This window comes from Coregonus clupeaformis, chromosome 13, assembly GCF_020615455.1.
Source record: "Coregonus clupeaformis isolate EN_2021a chromosome 13, ASM2061545v1, whole genome shotgun sequence".
Classification (NCBI taxonomy): Eukaryota; Metazoa; Chordata; class Actinopteri; order Salmoniformes; family Salmonidae; genus Coregonus; species Coregonus clupeaformis.
In genome coordinates this window covers 48520590-48540581 of record NC_059204.1, presented here as the reverse complement: position 1 = coordinate 48540581, position 19992 = coordinate 48520590, and the positions used below count along the sequence as shown (strand labels likewise).

General features: G+C 46.4%; 1 protein-coding gene across 1 annotated transcript; it reads left to right on the top strand.

The window, feature by feature from the left end:
• The first annotated feature begins 18654 nt into the window (after positions 1-18654).
• LOC123492198 (claudin-3-like) lies at positions 18655-19681 on the top strand. The gene has a single exon (XM_045224490.1). It carries the CDS (start codon positions 18948-18950, stop codon positions 19602-19604), a length of 657 nt encoding a protein of 218 aa, XP_045080425.1. The 5' UTR covers positions 18655-18947; the 3' UTR covers positions 19605-19681.
• The last annotated feature ends 311 nt before the right edge of the window (positions 19682-19992 follow it).

The following is a 19992-nucleotide window of genomic DNA, read 5'->3' as shown; positions in this document are numbered from 1 at the left end:
CATCCAGGGCTCGTGCAGGAATGGGTTGTGTCAGTTGATGATGGTTCACGCCCAGTTGCTGTGCAAGCTCAGGGTCCATGATGTTTGCTTCGGCTCCCGGAATCCACAAGGGCGGCCAATGTATGAGTCTTGTCAGAAAGCTGAAGGCGGAGATGAAGCAGGGTCTTTCGGATGGAGGGAGACTGAAGGCTTGTTGAGCTCACCCGGATCTCCCCTACACCTGGTGAGCTGCGGCTTTTGCCGGACAAGTAGCGACACGGTGATTCTCGCCACCACAGTAGAGGCAAAGGTTGGAGCTTAGACGGCGCCGACGCTCCTCGGGAGTCAGAGAGGCACGGCCAATCTCCATGGGCTCAGGCTGATTGAGTTGGCTATGGGACTTGACAGGCAGGGGCTGGACAGAAGCGGTATCGACCCGAGTACGGATGGCAGGTTGACTGAGACGGCCCTTCTCCCTCCTCCCGGGTCTGTATACGGCGGTCAATGCGAACGGCAAGGTCAATGGCGGCATCAAGCGTTGAGGGCGGGTCATGGGAAACAAGCTCGTCCTTGATATAGTCCGCCAGGCTATGGAGGAAGGCTTGCACCAGTGCCTCTGGGTTAAACGAGCTTTGACTGGCCAGGGTACGAAAGTCAATGGAGAAGTCTGCCACTGTCCGATTGCCCTGACGGATGGTGAGCAGAGCTTGTGACGCTTCGGCTGTTGGCGAGCCTAGGTCAAAGACCTTTAACATCTCCTCCTCAAAGGCACTGAAGGAGGCACAGGCTGGGGTTTGCCGGTCGAATTCCGCCGTTCCCCACAACCGAGCTCGACCGGTGAGATGTGTGATGACATACCCCACCTTGGCTCCCTCTGTTGAGAAAGTCCTGGGCTGTAGTGCAAACTGGATTCGGCAGCTGCTCAAGAATGGTCTTACTTGCTTCTGGTTGCCATCAAAACGTTCCGGGTTCCCAATCCTTGGTTCAGGAGCGTGGGGATCTGGTGGCAGCACTGCCGGGCCTGCAGCATTGGGACCTCCAGCGGAGGGATGAAGGAGTATCGGTGGTACAGGAACAAAGGACCAGGGGGGTGCAGGTGGAGTAGCCGGGCTTGAGAGTAGTTGCAGGGCTTGGGCTAGCTGTTGTTGCTGCAGTTGGAACTGTTGTTGCTGCTGGTTGAATAGCTGGAGAAGGGAAGCGATGTCGCCAGCCATCCGATTTATGTCTCCCTCAGAGCGTTCCAGTCGCTGTAGGGCAGTCCTCTCTGGCTCTTCCTCCATCGTGGTCAGGGAGTGCGCTGGGTCCATGATGGTCAGATCGTTCTGTCAAGCACAGAAGAGGACCCAAGAGCGCAAGTTCAAATTCAGAGTTCTTTATTCAAGGTTACAGGCGGGAAGAGGAGTCCCAGGGGTGTCAGGGGTCTTTCAGGGTCCTCCTGTGGGTACCTGTGCTCCGGGGGTCACCAAATGTCCGGGGGTGTCCAGTCCAAGTGCTTAGTGTGTGTGTTCCCCAGTGATGGAGCGGCGTATCGGGCTGAGGGTGGTGAAACGTCTGGGCACGCTCATCTGGTGGTCGGAGACCTGGGGGAACACACACACACAACAGCAATATGAATGGCAGGCAGAAGTACAGATCAGGGCTGGGCAAATATCGTGGTGAGAGACAGAAGGCAGAAACGAGTTACCGGAGGGGCTGAAGATCGGAGAGTAGTCGAGGTCCAGAAGGCAGGTTGGGATAGACGGGGCAGTAGAACAAGGAGGCAGTCAAGAAAGGATCGGTATCACAAACAGGAGTCAGAGCGCAGACAGGCAGGTTACTGGTCCGGGTTTGAAGACGATCTGACAGGGCTTGGCTGAAAACCAGGGCTTGATATACTGGGAGAGGTAGTGGGGAAATGCAGTTCAGCTGGCAGAGTAATTAGAACAGAGTGAGGCAAGGTGAGGATGGTGAGTGGGAAATGCAGTGCAGCTGGCCAGGTAACAAGAGCAGAGCAGGGCAGGTGGAGCTAGTTAGGCTGAGTAGAGAGAGGGAGGTGAGCAGAGTGGAAGATAATTGAATGCAATTAATGTTGCTACCAGGGAGAGAGAGTGCTCATGACATAATACAAGTCTTCTACTCTTCAGAAATATTGACCAGCATTCATCTAAAATAATTTCCTATTTGACTGAACAAACACTTAAGGTGTGCTTTATTTGTGCCATTGAATCCAGATGAATGTCTACGTCCCAAATGACACCCTATTACCTAGTGCACTACTTTAGACCAGGGCCTGGACTAAAATAGTGCACTATTAGGTAATAGGGTGTCATTTGGGTTGCAGACCAAGTTATCTTATCTATGATTAGTTTGTCCATAGTGGAGTGGCCTGTCTGAGCGATTCTAAAGTGTGTTGAGCGATAACGTGTACAAATAAACAAGATAATATTCTACACCTGTTTCCTTCTGTGCTGGAATAACCAGTCACACGTACAGGCACCCTGAAACTTACACAAGTAGGTACGCATGCACATACAGTACCTACAATATATATACAAAAGTATGTGGACACCCCTTCAAATTAGTGGATTCAGCTATTTCAGCCACACCAGTTGCTGACAGGTGTATACAATCGAGAACACAGCCATGCAATCTTCATAGACAAACATTGGCAGAAGAATGGCCTTACTGAAATGCTCAGTGACTTTCAACATGGCACTGTCATAGGATGCCACCTTTCCAACAAGTCAGTTCGTCAAATGTCTGCCCTGCTAGAGCTGCCCTGGTCAACTGTATGTGCTGTTATTGTGAAGTGGAAATGTCTAGGAGCATCAACGGCTCAGCTGTGAAGTGGTAGTCCACACAAGCTCACAGAACAGGACTGCCATGTGCTGAAGCGAGTAGCAGCGTAAAAATTGTCTGTCCTCAGTTGCAACACTCACTACCAAGTTCCAAACGGCCTCTGGAACCAACGTCAGCACAATAACTGTTCGTTGGGAGCTTCATGAAATGAGTTTCCATGTCCGAGCAGCCTCACAAGCCTAAGATCACCATGCGCAATACCAAGCGTTGGCTGGAGTGATGTAAATCTCGTGGCCATTGGACTCTGGAAAAGTGGTAACGCGTTCTCTGGAGCGATGAATCACGCTTCACCATCTGTCAGTCCGACAGACGAATCTGGGTTTGATGCCAGGAGAATACTACCTGCCCCAATGCATAGTGCCAATTGTACAGTTTGGTGGTGGAGGAATAATAGTCTGGGGCTGTTTTTCATGGTTCGGGGTTGGCCCCTTAGTTAAAGTGAAGGAAAATCTTAACGCTACAGCATACAATGACATTCTAGATGATTCTGTGCTTCCAACTTTGTGGCAACAGTTTGGGGAAGGTCCTTTCCTGTTTCAGCATGACAGTGCCCACTTGCACAAAGCGAGATCCATACAGAAATGGTTTGTCGAGATCAGTGTGGAAGAACTTGACTGGCCTGCACAGAACCCTGACCTCAACCCCATCAAACACCTTTGGGATGAATTGGAACGCCGACTGTGAGTCAGGTCTAATCGCCCAACATCAGTGCCCAACCTCACTAATGCTCTTGTGGCTGAATGGAAGCAAGTCCCTGCAGCAATGTTCCAACATCTAGTGGAAAGCCTTCCCAGAAGAGTGGAGGCTGTTATAGCAGCAAAGGGGGGACCAACTCCATATTAATACCCATGATTTTGAAATGAGATGTTCGACTAGCAGGTGTCCACATACTTTTGGTCATGTAGTGTAGGACAGACACTTCAAAACCTTATTCCTTATTATACATTTTATGACTATTCTTTATGCCATTTCTCAATGTGTTATTCAATGCATTCCTATGGGTTATAGGAGTAAAGGCCAAATTCTATATTTTATCAAATAATCATAATTATTATTTTTTTTGTACCCCCCCAAAGGCATAGACTTTTAGAGGTTAACCATAGTTTGTCAAAATCATCCCTTTAAAGCCTGTGGGGAATATACAACGCTGTATCATGAAATAGTCTACAACGGCCCAACCAAAATAAGTTAATAAAACATTTTTTTGGGGAAAGTTTTAATTTGGCTCGCCCAGTTGTGGTTTGACAAGTAAAAATGAAAACATAGCTACAAAGAGAAGACCATTAGGACAATTCAATTTGCTTTAGCAATGGCAAATATATTTCAAATGAGTAGGCAACACTCACCAATAAGCCATGCATCCTCAACAGCTCCCTCCTGTAGGCGTATAGGCTGATCTGCAGACCACCAGATTCAGCAGCATTTTTAGCAGATCACATAACCTATCAGCTGCGCATGAGAGTGGAAGCCTTTTCTGATGACATAGTTTAACTCGTTTTGCGATGGAGCTTTTATGGCGATGTGGGTGCCGTCTATTTCTGTTTGTGTTTGGGAATTGATTGATGTCAAAGAAACCCCTCTTGACTTCAACCTGTTGTGTGATGGTGTATGGAAATGGTATATTACAGTTCATTTTGCTGATGATTGCATCCAAAACATTGGCTCATCGAGAGATGTGATATGCCGATCGGGCAAGCTCCTGCTGAAAAGTAGGCCGTTGACAAAAACTTGAGGGTGGATAGCACATTGTTTTGCACATTAATGGCATGTGTTTGCCTTTCTAAACTAGGTCTTAAATCCTCACAAAGATCCTATAATATTGGTTTTGGGAAACGATATCTGATTGGCCAATCTCTACTTTCTGCAAAAAAGTCCCAACTGTCTCTAAAAACGCGCTCTCTGCGAAATACATTGTGTGCCAAATCTTCCAACAGAGAAAGATCAGCCATCTCTCATTCGATTTCCCATTACTTCAGTCTTTCATAGTATTGCAACAATGGTTTCACATTCACACGTGCTTCTAATTTAACAAATTACTGTACTTTATATGGATTATTATTGCAAATTTTTTTACTAATGTGATCAAATTGTATATAGCCTGTCAAGATACAGTATATCTAGGAGATATAAGGAAGCTCACATATTTAACCTCTTACAGTGGGGAAAAAAAGTATTTAGTCAGCCACCAATTGTGCAAGTTCTCCCACTTAAAAAGACGAGAGAGGCCTGTAATTTTCATCATAGGTACACGTCAACTATGACAGACAAATTGATTTAAAGAAATCCAGAAAATCACATTGTAGGATTTTTAATGAATTTATTTGCTAATTATGATGGAAAATAAGTATTTGGTCAATAACAAAAGTTTCTCAATACTTTGTTATATACCCTTTGTTGGCAATGACACAGGTCAAACGTTTTCTGTAAGTCTTCACAAGGTTTTCACACACTGTTGCTGGTATTTTGGCCCATTCCTCCATGCAGATCTCCTGGGCAACACGGACTTTCAACTCCCTCCAAAGATTTTCTATGGGGTTGAGATCTGGAGACTGGCTAGGCCACTCCAGGACCTTGAAATGCTTCTTACGAAGCCACTCCTTCGTTGCCCGGGCGGTGTGTTTGGGATCATTGTCATGCTGAAAGACCCAGCCACGTTTAATCTTCAATGCCCTTGCTGATGGAAGGAGGTTTTCACTCAAAATCTCACGATACATGGCCCCATTCATTCTTTCCTTTACACGGATCAGTCGTCCTGGTCCCTTTGCAGAAAAACAGCCCCAAAGCATGATGTTTCCACCCCTATGCTTCACAGTAGGTATGGTGTTCTTTGGATGCAACTCAGCATTCTTTGTCCTCCAAACACGACGAGTTGAGTTTTTACCAAAAAAGTTCTATTTTGGTTTCATCTGACCATATGACATTCTCCCAATCCTCTTCTGGATCATCCAAATGCACTCTAGCAAACTTCAGACGGGCCTGGACATGTACTGGCTTAAGCAGGGGGACACGTCTGGTACTGCATGATTTGAGTCCCTGGCGGCGTAGTGTGTTACTGATGGTAGGCTTTGTTACTTTGGTCCCAGCTCTCTGCAGGTCATTCACTAGGTCCCCCTGTGTGGTTCTGGGATTTTTGCTCACCGTTCTTGTGATCATTTTGACCCCACGGGGTGAGATCTTGCGTGGAGCCCCAGATCGAGGAAGATTATCAGTGGTCTTGTATGTCTTCCATTTCCTAATAATTGCTCCCACAGTTGATTTCTTCAAACCAAGCTGCTTACCTATTGCAGATTCAGTCTTCCCAGCCTGGTGCAGGTCTACAATTTTGTTTCTGGTGTCCTTTGACAGCTCTTTGGTCTTGGCCATAGTGGAGTTTGGAGTGTGACTGTTTGAGGTTGTGGACAGGTGTCTTTTATACTGATAACAAGTTCAAACAGGTGCCATTAACACAGGTAACGAGTGGAGGACAGAGGAGCCTCTTAAAGAAGAAGTTACAGGTCTGTGAGAGCCAGAAATCTTGCTTGTTTGTAGGTGACCAAATACTTATTTTCCACCATAATTTGCAAATAAATTCATAAAACATCCTACAATGTGATTTTCTGGATATTTTTTCTCAATTTGTCTGTCATAGTTGACGTGTACCTATGATGAAAATTACAGGCCTCTCTCATCTTTTTAAGTGGGAGAACTTGCACAATTGGTGGCTGACTAAATACTTTTTTCCCCCACTGTATGTTTGTTGGCACAAAACTACCTCCATACTTCCATTCGTTTGTATGGGTTACCTTCAGACCCGTGACACTTGTGGGGGTCATAGAGCAAAACGGAGAACACCATCGTGTTTGTGAGAGTCATATTAGTTTGTAGCTCAAACGGTTAGGACGCTAGAGACAGAAATTTGCACATCAGCGCTACCGACTTCAGACAAACCGTTCGGATGCTAAAAACTTTTTCGTGAGAAGATAGATTTTCGGGATGTCTCATGGTCTGACACACACCGCTGTAGCTCGGCCACCTTCCACCGCAGATGCTTAAACTGACGGATTAGACTGACGGATTTTGATGGGGATTGTTTTATTATGTTATTTAGATACAGTGCTGTGAAAAAGTATTTCCCCCTTTCTAATTTTCTCTACCCTTGCATATTTTTGATACTGAATATTATCAGATCTTCAACCAAAACCTAATATTAGATCAAGGGAACCTGAGTGAAAAAATAACACAACGATTTCATACTTACTTCATTTATTTAATAAACAAAGTTATGCAACACCCAATGCCCTGTGTGAAAAAATAATTGCCCCCTTACACTCAATAACTGGTTGTGCTACCTTTAGCTGCAATAACTCCAACCAAACGCTTCCTGTAGATGTTGTCTCTCAAGTTGCTGTGGAGGAATTTTGGCCCACTCTTCCATGCAGAACTGCTTTAACTCAGCCAAATGTGTGGGTTTTCAAGCATGAAATGCTTGTTTCAAGTCCTGCCACATCTCAATTGGGATTAGGTCTGGACTTTGACTAGGCCATTCCTAAACTTCAAATGTGTTGTTTTTTTGCCATTTTCATGTAGACTTGATTGTGAGTTTGTGAGATCATTGTCTTGCTGCATGCGCTTCAGCTTCAGCTCAAAGATGGATGGCCTGACATTGTCCTGTAGAATTCTATGATACAGAGCAGAATTCATGGTTCCTTCTATTAAGGCAAGTCGTCCAGGTCCTGAGGCAGCAAAGCATCCCCAAACCATCACACTATGACCACCATGCTTAATCGTTGGTATAAGGTTCTTACTGTGGAATGCAGTCTTTGGTTTTCGCTAGGCATAATGGGACCCATGTCGGAATTGGGTGTTGCATAACTTTGTTAATTAAATAAATAAAATAAGTATAAATGTTTGTTTGTTATTAGTAAACTCAGGTTCCCTTCATCTAATATTAGGTTTTGGTTGAAGATCTGATAACATTCAGTATGAAAAATGTGCAAAAATTTAGAAAATCAGAAAGGGGGCAAATACTTTTCACGGCACTGTAGACTCTTAAGGATTAATTAGGGGCGTTTCGAAATGCAAATGGCCAAGGTCGTGCACGAGCACTGAGGCTGAGAACAATTGGTATTTATCAACGGTTATCTCCTACCGGTGTGCATATAACGCTCATAGGGTTGTTTGATAAATCACACTTTTTGAACATTCCGTTCATGACTAGTATTTTAGAATAATTTCTACGCAATATTGAAAAATGAGGCCCCAGGTCTCTGTTCTAGGGTGAAACATGATGCTCTCTCTGCTCTGGTTATTAACTGCTGGTGTGTGTAACAGTGATTACATTTACATTTTAGTAATTTAGCAGACGCTCTTATCCAGAGCAACATACAGTTAGTGAGTGCATACATTTTCATACTGGCCCCCCGTGGGAATCGAACCCACAACCCTGGCGTTGCAAACACCATGCTCTACCAACTGAGCTACACAGGGCCACAGTAGGCTGAGCAAGCCCTCTCTGGAGAACTGCCAGGACCTAAGGGTTAGTCTGCCTCACAGTCCTGTTTTCACGGCTCAGGAAAAGACCCAGATGCAGACAGTTGACCCTGACAGAAACTCTAATATACACACGTCTCCACTCTTGGCCAAACTCTAATTTAAACCATTAGTGGAGGTACAGATGAAACTCACCAGATCAGTGTTGAGTGCAACTTCATCCTACCCCTGGATAGAACATAGCTCAAAAGGTCACAAGTGTGCTGTTGCTATGGGAACAGTTAGGAAGCGCTTGAGATTGGACTTACAGTATGGACAACACACACACGCACACATGCACACACGCACACACACACTTACAGTATGGACAACACACACACGCACACATGCACACACGCACCCACACACTTACAGTATGGACAACACACACACGCACACATGCACACACGCACACACACACTTACAGTATGGACAACACACACACGCACACACGCACCCACACACTTACAGTATGGACAACACACACACGCACACATGCACACACGCACACACACACTTACAGTATGGACAACACACACACGCACACATGCACACACGCACCCACACACTTACAGTACAGACATCACCTACAACACCAAGTGTGTTGATGCAATAGTACTAGATATGTCTGTGGTGATGTCTCCAAATAGATACTATTTTAATTATAAGCAAACACTTTACAGGCCTCAATCACTCATTTTTAAATAACTTATAAACATTATAAATAACTTATAAACATCAGAAAAAGGTGTTAATAGATATTAAAGGATGTCCAAAAATGATATGTTTTGATACAAATAATGTCATACATCTTTTACCATTAATTTTGCACACTTTTCTGCCAGTACTCTTTTAATTTAAAAATACTAAATTATCCTTTTATGTTTTCAGCTTGTAAGGTGTAGATTCATGTAGTGTCGTTTCCAGGGTAATGCCAGTCCCTCGTTCCTAATCTCTTCCTTGTCTGAGTTCATATGAAACTAAACAAATAACTAGTGTCACCAGATCACACAGATAACCGTGGTCAGCCAGCCAGTTTGTTACTGTGTCCCAAATTGCACCCTATTCCCTATGGGCCCTGGCCAAAAGTAGTGTACTACAAAGGGAATAGTGTGCTGTTTGGGAAGCAGAATATCAGTCCGCTGTTAGTTTTGGTTGTCCTGTGGTTTTGCCCTGCAGTTTCAGTTAGATCATTAGTTTACATTCTCTCATTGGCCGACTTTCCGTTCATTGATATTTCTATGGTGAAATCATAGGATGCGTCCCAAATGGCACCCTATTACCATATTCCATATGTAGTGCACTACTTCTGACCAGAGCTCTATGGTCAAAAGTTCTGCACTATATTAGTGAATAGGGTGCCATTTGGGATGAACGCCAAGATATCCTCGTCACTCTCTACAAAAAATATATATTTTGGAGTATTCTGCCTCTTTTCAATCATTCTGCCTCATAGTCCTGTTTTCACGGCTCAGGAAAAGACCCAGATGCAGTTCGAATAACGGACGTTTAATATATAAACAGGGGGCAGGCAAAGGACAGGTCAAGGGCAGGCAGAGGTCGGTAGTCCAGGGCAGAGTCTGTGAGGTACAGAGCGGCAGGCTCAGGGTCGGGGCAGGCAGAGGTCAGTAATCCAGGGCAGTGTCAAACGGTACAGAATGGCAGGCAGGCTCAGGGTCAGGGAAGGCAGAATTATCAAAAACAGGGAAAACTAGAAAACAGGGCTCAAGAAAACACGCTGGTAGGCTTGACGAGACAAGACGAACTGGCAACAGACAAACAGAGAATACAGGTATAAATGCACAGGGGATAATGGGGAAGATGGGCGACACCTGGAGGGGGGTGGAGACAAGCACAAAGACAGGTGAAACAGATCAGGGTGTGACAGACAAAACCTGGGGTCCACACAAAACATGAAACATGACATAATACAGAACATTAATAGACAATAACAGCTCAAGGAGGCACACATAGCCTACATATCAATACATACACACAAACTATCTAGGTGAAATAGGGGAGAGGCATTATGCCGTGAGGTGTTGCTTTATCTGTTTTTTGAAACAGGTTTGCTGTTTATTTGAGCAATATGAGATGGAACTGAGTTCTATGCAATAATGGCTCTATATAATGCTGTACGCTTTCTTGAATTTGTTCTGGATTTGGGGACTGTGAAAAGACCCCTGGTGGCGTGTCTGGTGGGGTAAGTGTGTGTCACGCCCTGACTCTGAGGACTTGTATTTGTTGAGTCAGGGTGTGTATTTTCCATGTTGTGTGTTGCTATGTTGATTTCTAGGTTTTAGATCTAGCATGTGCAGATCTATGTTGGCCGGGGTGGTTCCCAATCAGAGGCAGCTGTAGCTCGTTGTCTCTGATTGGGGACCATACTTAGGCAGCCTTTTGGCACCTGTTAGTTGTGGGATCTTGTTCCGTGTAAGGTATGTTATAGGTTAAAGCTGCCTATTAATTATCGCATTAACCCCTCGTTCCATGTGTCTCACCTCAGGCCGGTGGTAGCTGGTCCACTCCAGGAGAATGAGGTACGAGAGGCCCCTCCGCCCCCACTAGACATCGAAGGGGCTCCGGCGTACTCAGTCCGTTCCATCGTGGATTCGAGGCGTCGGATGGGGGGTCTGCAGTATCTCGTGGAGTGGGAGGGGTACGGTCCGGAGGAACGGTGCTGGGTCCCTAGGAGGGACATCCTAGATCCCTCCCTGTTGACAGAAGATCCCACCAATCCTGGACCAAGCAGCGTGACGAGGAGAGAGGATGGACTTGGGAGGAGATGAGCGAGAGTCTGGCAAGAGGGATGGAGGCCATGATCACGGGGGAGAGACAATCCCCCCAAAAAATTAGGGGGGGGCTCATGCCGTGGACGATGAGGCAGCGGGAGGCCGCGATAGAGCGGTTCCGCCGGTTAGCAGAGGAGGCCACCAGATTAGGGGGGTCATTGGTTCAGAGGGAGCAGAAGGAAAGTGTAGAGGCACGGCGAGAGGAGCTGGTTAGGCAGCAGAAGGAGCGGGGGTTAATGAAGGAACCCAGTCCCGCTCCTCGCACCAATCAAGTGGTGCGTGTCGCCAGTCCGGTCCGGCCCCTCCTGCTTCCCGCACTAAGCCAGTGGTGCGTGTTCCCAGTACGGTTCGGCCCATTCCTGCTCCTCGCATCAAGCCAGTGGTGCGCGTCGCCAGCCCGGTCCGGCCTGTTCCTGTCCCTCGCACCAAGTCAGTGGTGCGCGTCGCCAGCCCGGCCCGGCCTGTTCCTGCCCCTCGCACCAAGCCAGTGGTGCGCGTCGCCAGCCCGGTCCGACCTGTTCCTGTCCCTCGCACCAAGCCAGTGGTGCGCGTCGCCAGCCCGGCCCGGCCTGTTCCTGCTCATCGCACCAGGCCAGTGGTGCGCGTCGCCAGTCCGGTACGGCCCGTTCCTGCTCCCCGCACCAAGCCAGTGGTGTGCGTCGTCAGCCCAGTCCGGCCCGTTCCTGCTCCCCGCACCAAGCCAGGGGTGCGTGTCATCAGCCAGGTCCGGCCCGTTCCTGCTCCCCGCACCAAGCCAGTGGTGTGTGTGTCCAGTCCGGCACAGCCCGTGCCTGTTCCACCGGTGCCTGGTCCGGCACCGGTCAGCTGCTCCACTCCGGAGCCAGAGCAATTCGCTCCACCGGTGCCTGATCCAATTCCGGTCAGCGGCTCCACTCCGGAGCCAGAGCAGTTCGATCCACCGTCGTCGGGTCCAGCTCCAGTCAGCAGTTCCAGTCCAGACCCAGACGTCAGCCCCTCTCCAGGTTCGGGGTCTCCCACACCAGGGTCCAGACAGGGCTTGGTACTTCGTGGGAGAAAGGAGAGGGGAAGCAGCGCGCCGAGGTCCAGACCAGACCAGGGGCGCAACGGGGAGGTGGAGAGTAAGTGGTTGTCACACCCGGAGCCGGATCCACCCGGCCCCTACCCTGTTATGTTTATGTGGCGCGGTCGGAGTCCGCACCTTTGGGGGGGGGGGTACTGTCACGCCCTGACTCTGAGGACTTGTATTTGTTGAGTCAGGGTGTGTATTTTCCGTGTTGTGTGTTGCTATGTTGATTTCTAGGTTTTAGATCTAGCATGTGCAGATCTATGTTGGCCGGGGTGGTTCCCAATCAGAGGCAGCTGTAGCTCGTTGTCTCTGATTGGGGACCATACTTAGGCAGCCTTTTGGCACCTCTTAGTTGTGGGATCTTGTTCCGTGTAAGGTATGTTGTTTGTATGCTACTTTGGACTTCACGTTTCGTTTGTTGTTTTGTCGTGTGTTTAGCCGTAAATAAATATGAATGCATATCACGCTGCGCCTTGGTCCTTCTCGTTCGTCAATGATCGTGACAGTGTGTGTGTCAGAGCTGTGTGTAAGTTGACTATGCAAACAATTTGGGATTTTCAACACATTAATGTTTCTTATAAAAAGAAGAAGTGATGCAGTCAGTCTCTCCTCAACACGTAGCCAAGAGAGACTGGCATGCATAGTATTTATATCAGCCCTCTGATTATAATGAAGAGCAAGACGTGCCGCTCTGTTTTGGGCCAGCTGCAGCTTAACTAGGTCTTTCCTTGCAGCACTGGACCACACGACTGGACAATAATCAAGATTAGACAAAACTAGATATTTATGCTGTTTAATCAGCTTCTTGATATGCCACACCTGTCAGGTGGATGAATTATCTTGGCAAATGAGATATGCTCATTAACAGGGATGTAAACAAATTTGTGCCCAAAAGTTTTTTCTAATAACCAATTTCTGTGTTTATGCATGTGACTGATTGAACGAATGCTCACTATCAGTATCTGCAATTTGGCAGTATGCCCAGAACCTTGTTTTGAGAAAGGGATATCTCAGTTTCAAGGTCTCAGGTTAGAGAGAAGAAGCCTCGTGAGGTATTGGTCTGTCGCATGCATGACCCAGTATTGGTCTGTCAAATGAAGGAAGCTAACGTTAATGATGAATTAATTATGAATGCAAATATAACTTGTCTGTATATAAGAGAACTAACGGGACTGCCCCGGTGGAGCTCCTGATCGACATGTGTACTTGGTGCATTGAGTTGGTTGGAACCTCTCCAGCACGCTGATAATAAACAATTACTCATTTAAGATTGACTTTGAGTGTCCCTGTGTAGAATTTCCACGACAATTTGGCATCACTAACAGGATGAATCTTAAATGAATAATTGTTTATTATCAGCGCGCTGGAGAGGTTCCAACCAACTCAATGCACCAAGTACGATCAGTAGCTCTACCCGGGGCAGTCCCATTTCCAAGGTAGCCCCATTACCACCAAACAAAATCCTGATAGGCACAGTATCTGTATCGGCTGGGAATGGCAAAGAAAGGTGCACATTGTTATATTAGCTGAATAATGCTTCTATGGTAGGTGACTGGGAACAAACAGTGTAGCTATTCCCTCCGTAAGGCAATCAAACAGGAAAAACATCAGTACAGAGACAATTCAAAGGCTCAGACACGGGACGTATGTGGCAGGGTCTACAGACAATCACGGATAACAAAGGAAAAACCAGCCATGTCATGGACACCGACGTCTTGCTCCCGGACAAGCTAAACACCTTCTTCTTCCGCTTTGAGGATAACACAGTGCCAACAACGCGGCCAGCTCCCAAGGACTGTGGGCTCTCGTTCTCCGTGGCAGACGTGAGTAAGACATTAAAGTGTGTCAACCCTCGCAAGGCTGCAGTCCCAGACGTCATCCCTAGCCGCGTCCTCAGAGCATGCGCAGACCAGCTGTCTGGAGTGTTTACGGACATATTCAATCTCTCCCTATCCCAGTCTGCTGTCCCCACTTGCTTCAAGATGTCCACCATTGTTCCTGTACTCAAGAAAGCAAAGGTAACTGAACTAAATGACTATCGCCCTGTAGCACTCACTTCTGTCAGTGCTTTGAGAGGCTGGTTAAGGATCATATCACCTCCACCTTACCTGACACCCTAGACCCACTTTAATTTGCATACCGTCCCAATAGATCCACAGACGATGCAATCGCCATCGCACTGCACACTGCCCTATCCCATCTGGACAAGAGGAATACCTATGTAAGAATGCTGTTCATTGGCTATAGCTCAGCCTTCAATACCATAGTACCCTCCAAGCTCATCATTAATCCCGGGGCCCTGGGTCTGAACCCCGCCCTGTGCAACTGGGTCCTGGACTTCCTGACGGGCCGCCCCTAGGTGGTGAAGGTAGGAAACAACATCTCCACTACGCTGATCCTCAACACAAGGGCCCCACAAGGGTGCATGCTCAGCCCCCTCCTGTACTCCCTGTTCACCCATGACTGCGTGGCCACACACACGTCAACTCAATCATCAAGTTTGCAGACAAAACAACAATAGTAGGCATGATTACCAACAATGATGAGACAGCCTACAGGGAGGAGCTGAGGGAGTGGTGCCAGGAAAACAACCTCTCCCTCAATGTCAACAAAATGAAGGAGCTGATCATGGACTTCAGGATGACAGCAGAGGGAGCATGCCGCTGTCCACATCGATGGGACCGCAGTGGAGAAGGTGAAAAGCTTCATGTTCTTTGGTGTACACATCACTGACAATCTGAAATGGTCCACCCACACAGACAGTGTGGTGAAGAAGGCGCAACAGCGCCTCTTCAACCTCAGGAGGCTGAAAGAATTTGTCTTGGCCTTACTAATCCTTAGTAATAATCCTTACTTTGATATTCACTTCTTATGACCATTCCTTGATCTTAGTCAGCTAAATGCATAATACTTGTTAGCACATGGTTTTAAATAGTCTTTAGGGAGTCAGATAATTCATTTAATAGACTTTGTTGACATATTAATTGCATAGTCTTATTTTGAGTCGCATGTGAGGTATATATAATATGCTTATACATAAAATATTACCCCACTACAATAGAAGCTATGTTGACACTGGCATGTTGATCTGAGCCTTGCTGTTGGAAAACAACTACAGTGTCCAAATTTCGGCTGTCGAACATGCACCTCCCCCGACTTCACTCGCTGACTTTGGTCTACAGTCATCTTCGTTAGGCTTACTGCTCATACACACCCACTGACTGACTGAGTACTGCTGCTTCCCTATTTGAATAGTTAAGTAGTTCCTTATTATCTGACCTGACAGATGTGGAGGCACACGGCTTAGTGGAGAGGCCTGGAGAGGTGCTGCAGCAGGTGAATATTAACCCCAATAAACGACTTCACTTGACCAATCAGGTAGTCATGTAAAAAATAAGTTATTTTCCATAACTCACCTGGATAGGTAGGGGCACAGCACAACTAAGGCTTATGGTCAGGTAAAATGCAGCGCCCTAGTTTATTTGTCATGTGGTGTTGCTACCATGCTGTGATGTCATCTGTTGCTGCCATGCTATGTTGTTGTCTTAGGTCTCTCTTTATGTAGTGTTGTGGTGTCTCTCTTGTCATGATGTGTGTTTTGTCCTATATTTTTATTTTTAATCCCAGCCCCCGTCCCCGCAGGAGGCCTTTTGTCTTTTGGTGGGACGTCATTGTAAATAAGAATTTGTTCTTAACTGACTTGCCTAGTTAAATAAAGGTTAAATAAAAATAAAATAAAAATAATCTATGGAAATACAGACCTATGGAGAATGTCAGTGGATGTATGTTTAGTCAAATAAAAAACATTCCACTGTTGTAGATGTAGTTGTTGCTGCTGTTGAGTTGATTATTCAGGTGGTACAATCAATGGACTGAAAACTGTAAACACACCAGAATCAGATGCATACAGAGCAGAGTACTCATTCAATTCAAGGTTTCATGTGTAAATGTAGCTATCTGTTGTTATCATTGTTTGTATCTGTGCAATATACCTCAAATACCAGTAACCACAGGCAACTAACTGACAAATGTGACCATCTTGGGTTGTTGGACCACAAACAGCATAACTGTTGTGTGTCCCCAAGTTTGTCTGCGTGTGAGTGGAGTTGTTCAGACTTGTTGACAGCAAACAATAGCATGTGATAGGCCTTCCATCACCATCACTAACACATGCAAATACATACACTCTTTAATTCAACACCATTCAACTGCTTCACGGACAACTAAGGACAAAACAGAAAACTAAGCTAACAAATGGAATTGTTTTAAGATGGTCATACCATGGATCATTTAACTATTTGATTTGGAATATTAGGACCCCTGTAAAAGAAAGTTTGATAAAATATTGGTTTTGGCCTTTACTACTAAAGCCCATAGAAACGCTCAGGAAATATATGTATGTTTTTTGGACACATATTTAACCCCTTTTTTGTTGACACAAAACTACCTCCATACTTCCATAATTTGTTTAAACCGATACCAGGTTACCTTCAGACAAGTCCCGTGACACTTGTGGGGGTTGTGGAGAAAAACGGAGAACACCATCGTGACCATAGAGTGGTCATATTAGTTTGTAGCCCAAACGGTTCGGACGCTACAGACAGAAGTTGGCACATCAGTCGTACCGACCTCAGACGCTACAGACATTTTCATGAGAAGACCGATTTTCAGGATGTCTCATGGTCTGACAAACACTGCTTTCGCTCGGCCACCAGATATCTCTAGCTTAAATTGACAGACTTTGATGGGGATTAAAAACATTTTTTTTTACTTAGATTGACGCATGGGTACTGAATATTATTGATACTTATGACAGATAACAATTGAAAGTGTGGGTGACATTTTTTATGGTATTTCTAATCTGGCACTGGGTATACATGGAGGATGCCTGGCCATGTAACGTGAGTGTGTATCTAACCGATACTGAGATGAGTAAATAGTTTGTATGCTAAAGGTGTCTATGCTGTCTCTCTCTCTCTCTCTCTCTCTCTCTCTCTCTCTCTCTCTCTCTCTCTCTCTCTCTCTCTCTCTCTCTCTCTCTCTCTCTCTCTCTCTCTCTCTCTCTCTCTCTCTCTCTCACTCTCACTCTCACTCTCTCTCTCACTCTCTCTCTATTTACTCAGAGGACAGTTCTGCAAGTTTTCAGGGATCTGGGAATATTTTCACACATAATCGCTCTGTTACAGGAACGGACATAGAAACGTATTGCTCTGTGTGTGCGTGCGTGCTTGTTTGAGTGAGCGTGGGTGTGGCTGAGTGTATATGCCTGCCTGTATATTTGTGTGTCTGCCTGATTGTGTGTGTGTGTGTGTCTGTGTGTGTGTGTGTGTTTCCATGCGAGGTCATAAAGATTTCACCTAATTTTAACATTCTGTCATAAAGAGCACATGTTTTCTGATCTCAAGAGGTTAAATAAAATAAAAATTACTATATTATATTAAGTGCCAAATAAAGTAACAGGGTTGACCGTGACAAGGTTGATGATTTCACCTTAAATCAGCAATGAATCCCCTTGTGACGGGGAGAATGGAACTTCTTGTGTGCAACAGGGAGTGGCAATTGAATGCAAGCTTTAAAAAAAATAGGAAATTCTTCAAACATTTCTAGCCTGTCTATCTATGGGTAACAGGCTTGATGTGTTATGCATGACCCACTCAGTTTTCATCGACAAAACACCAGAAAATGGCCAACAAGAGTATAAACAGCTCACCTGCATTTACACTATGATTATACTTTTAGATGTTGAATGTTTCTTTAAAAAAAAAAAAGACAAATTAATAATTTCACCATATTAAAATGAGAGTTCAGTTCACATAACAGGGTTGACCTTAAAATGAGGAACAGACTTAAATGAATCGCTAAAATGACTTTGTCAAAGCCACAAAATAACTAGAGCTTTACAATGATGGTGAAAACTTTGATAAATTGTGGGGTTAAGTGGGTTAAGGAGGGACATTTTAACAATAATTTTATTCATAAGGCACACATTACGCAAAAGGCACTCATTTCGTGGAACGACCCACCTGTACCAGCCTGTACCTCAAATATACATAGTACATCCAGTCAGAGGACATGATTCAGCATACTTTCCTCCAACATTTAGAGGGCATTAATTCTTCATAAAGGCATGAAAAAAGAGAGCAGGCAAGGCCAGGGTAATTGTCAATGCACTGTCTGTCCCTATGTTCCTGTAAGGAACAGTCAAGAGGGAGTCAGATTACAGGTGAAACCCTCCCCTCTGGCTGCCTCCTCCCTCCCTTCTCTCCTCTCCTCTTATCTCTCTTGCTTCTCCTCACTCCTCCTCCTCTCTCCATCCCCCTCTCTCAGTAGCCTCTATGGGCAGGTCGTTGTTTTTGTGAAGAGCCTGCAGACACCTGTTCCGCCATCCTGTGACATCATCACCAGGGGACTCCTCCCTCCCTCCTCACCTCCCTCCCCTGGGCTATAAAGGATCTCTGTTTCCGTGGCAGCATCACTTAGCTACATCACACCCTCACACAGAGAGAGAGAGAGAGAGAAAAAAAGTGGTTATACACACAGGCAAGGAAGAACACAAAGAACATACGGAAGGACAGAGCTCCAGATTTGGAACAGAATCTTCTATCTTTGATTACAACTGGATTAGAATCTCAGCGTGACAGAATCCTCTGTTAGTTCTAGAATCTGTGTGCTGGATTCTGTCAGTTGAGAATCTCGGCAGGATCTAGAACTTCTTAGTTAAGTCACATCCTCTTTTCTCCAGGAAGGGCAGGTGTTGGAGAGACCCAGCCCAGGGAGCCAGCATGTCGATGGGCATGGAAATTGTGGGAATCGCCCTGGGAGTCATAGGATTCATCCTGGGCATCGTGGTCTGTGCTTTGCCCATGTGGAAGGTGACAGCCTTTATCGGAGCCAACATCATCACAGCCCAGACCATCTGGGAGGGCCTGTGGATGAACTGTGTGATCCAGAGCACGGGACAGATGCAGTGTAAGGTCTACGACTCCCTCCTGGCCTTGCCCCAGGACCTGCAGGCCGCCAGAGCCATGACCATCATCGCCATCATCTTGGGGATTCTAGGGGTGATGGTCTCCATCGTCGGAGCCAAGTGCACCAACTGCATCGATGATGAACCCTCCAAAGCTAAAGTCATGATCATCTCCGGAATCTTCTTCATCCTGGCCGGGATCCTAGTCCTCATCCCTGTCTCCTGGTCGGCCAGCACCATCATCCAAGATTTCTACAACCCCCTTTTGATCAACGCCCAGAAGAGGGAGCTGGGGGCCTCGCTCTACATTGGCTGGGGGGCCGCGGCCCTGCTCCTGATCGGAGGGGCCATGCTGTGCAGCTCCTGCCCCCCCAGCGAGGAGAAGAGGTACAAGCCTGCCGGCATGGCCTACTCCGCCCCTCGCAGCGTGAGCGGGGGCGCAGCGGGATACGACAGGAAGGACTACGTCTGAGAGAGACCTCTTCACCTCCCTGATTGAATGGAGGGAAGAAAACACAGAGGAGAGGAGAGGAGAGGAGAGGAGAGGAGAGGAGAGGAGAGGAGAGGAGAGGAGAGGAGAGGAGAGGAGAGGAGAGGAGAGGAGAGGAGAGGAGAGGAGAGGAGAGGAGATGAGAGGAGAGGAGAGGAGAGGAGAGGTATCTCTATCCTGAACATTAGCGTGTTTGTTTCTTGTCTGACAGAAAAACTAGGAGAGGAAACACCTAGAAAGACTTCAACATGAAGGGATGTGTGTTTTAATGTTACTGCTTGGTTTTTCTTCCCTTGCTCGTTTCTATTTAGTTTAATTGTTCAGCTTTATAGTGTGCAGGCTTGTGTGACGCGTGGTAGAGACTGTCAGA

Coding starts and splice junctions, on each gene's coding strand:
- LOC123492198 (XM_045224490.1), top strand. CDS start 18,948: ATGTCGATGGGCATGGAAATTGTGGGAATCGCCCTGGGAGTCATAGGA.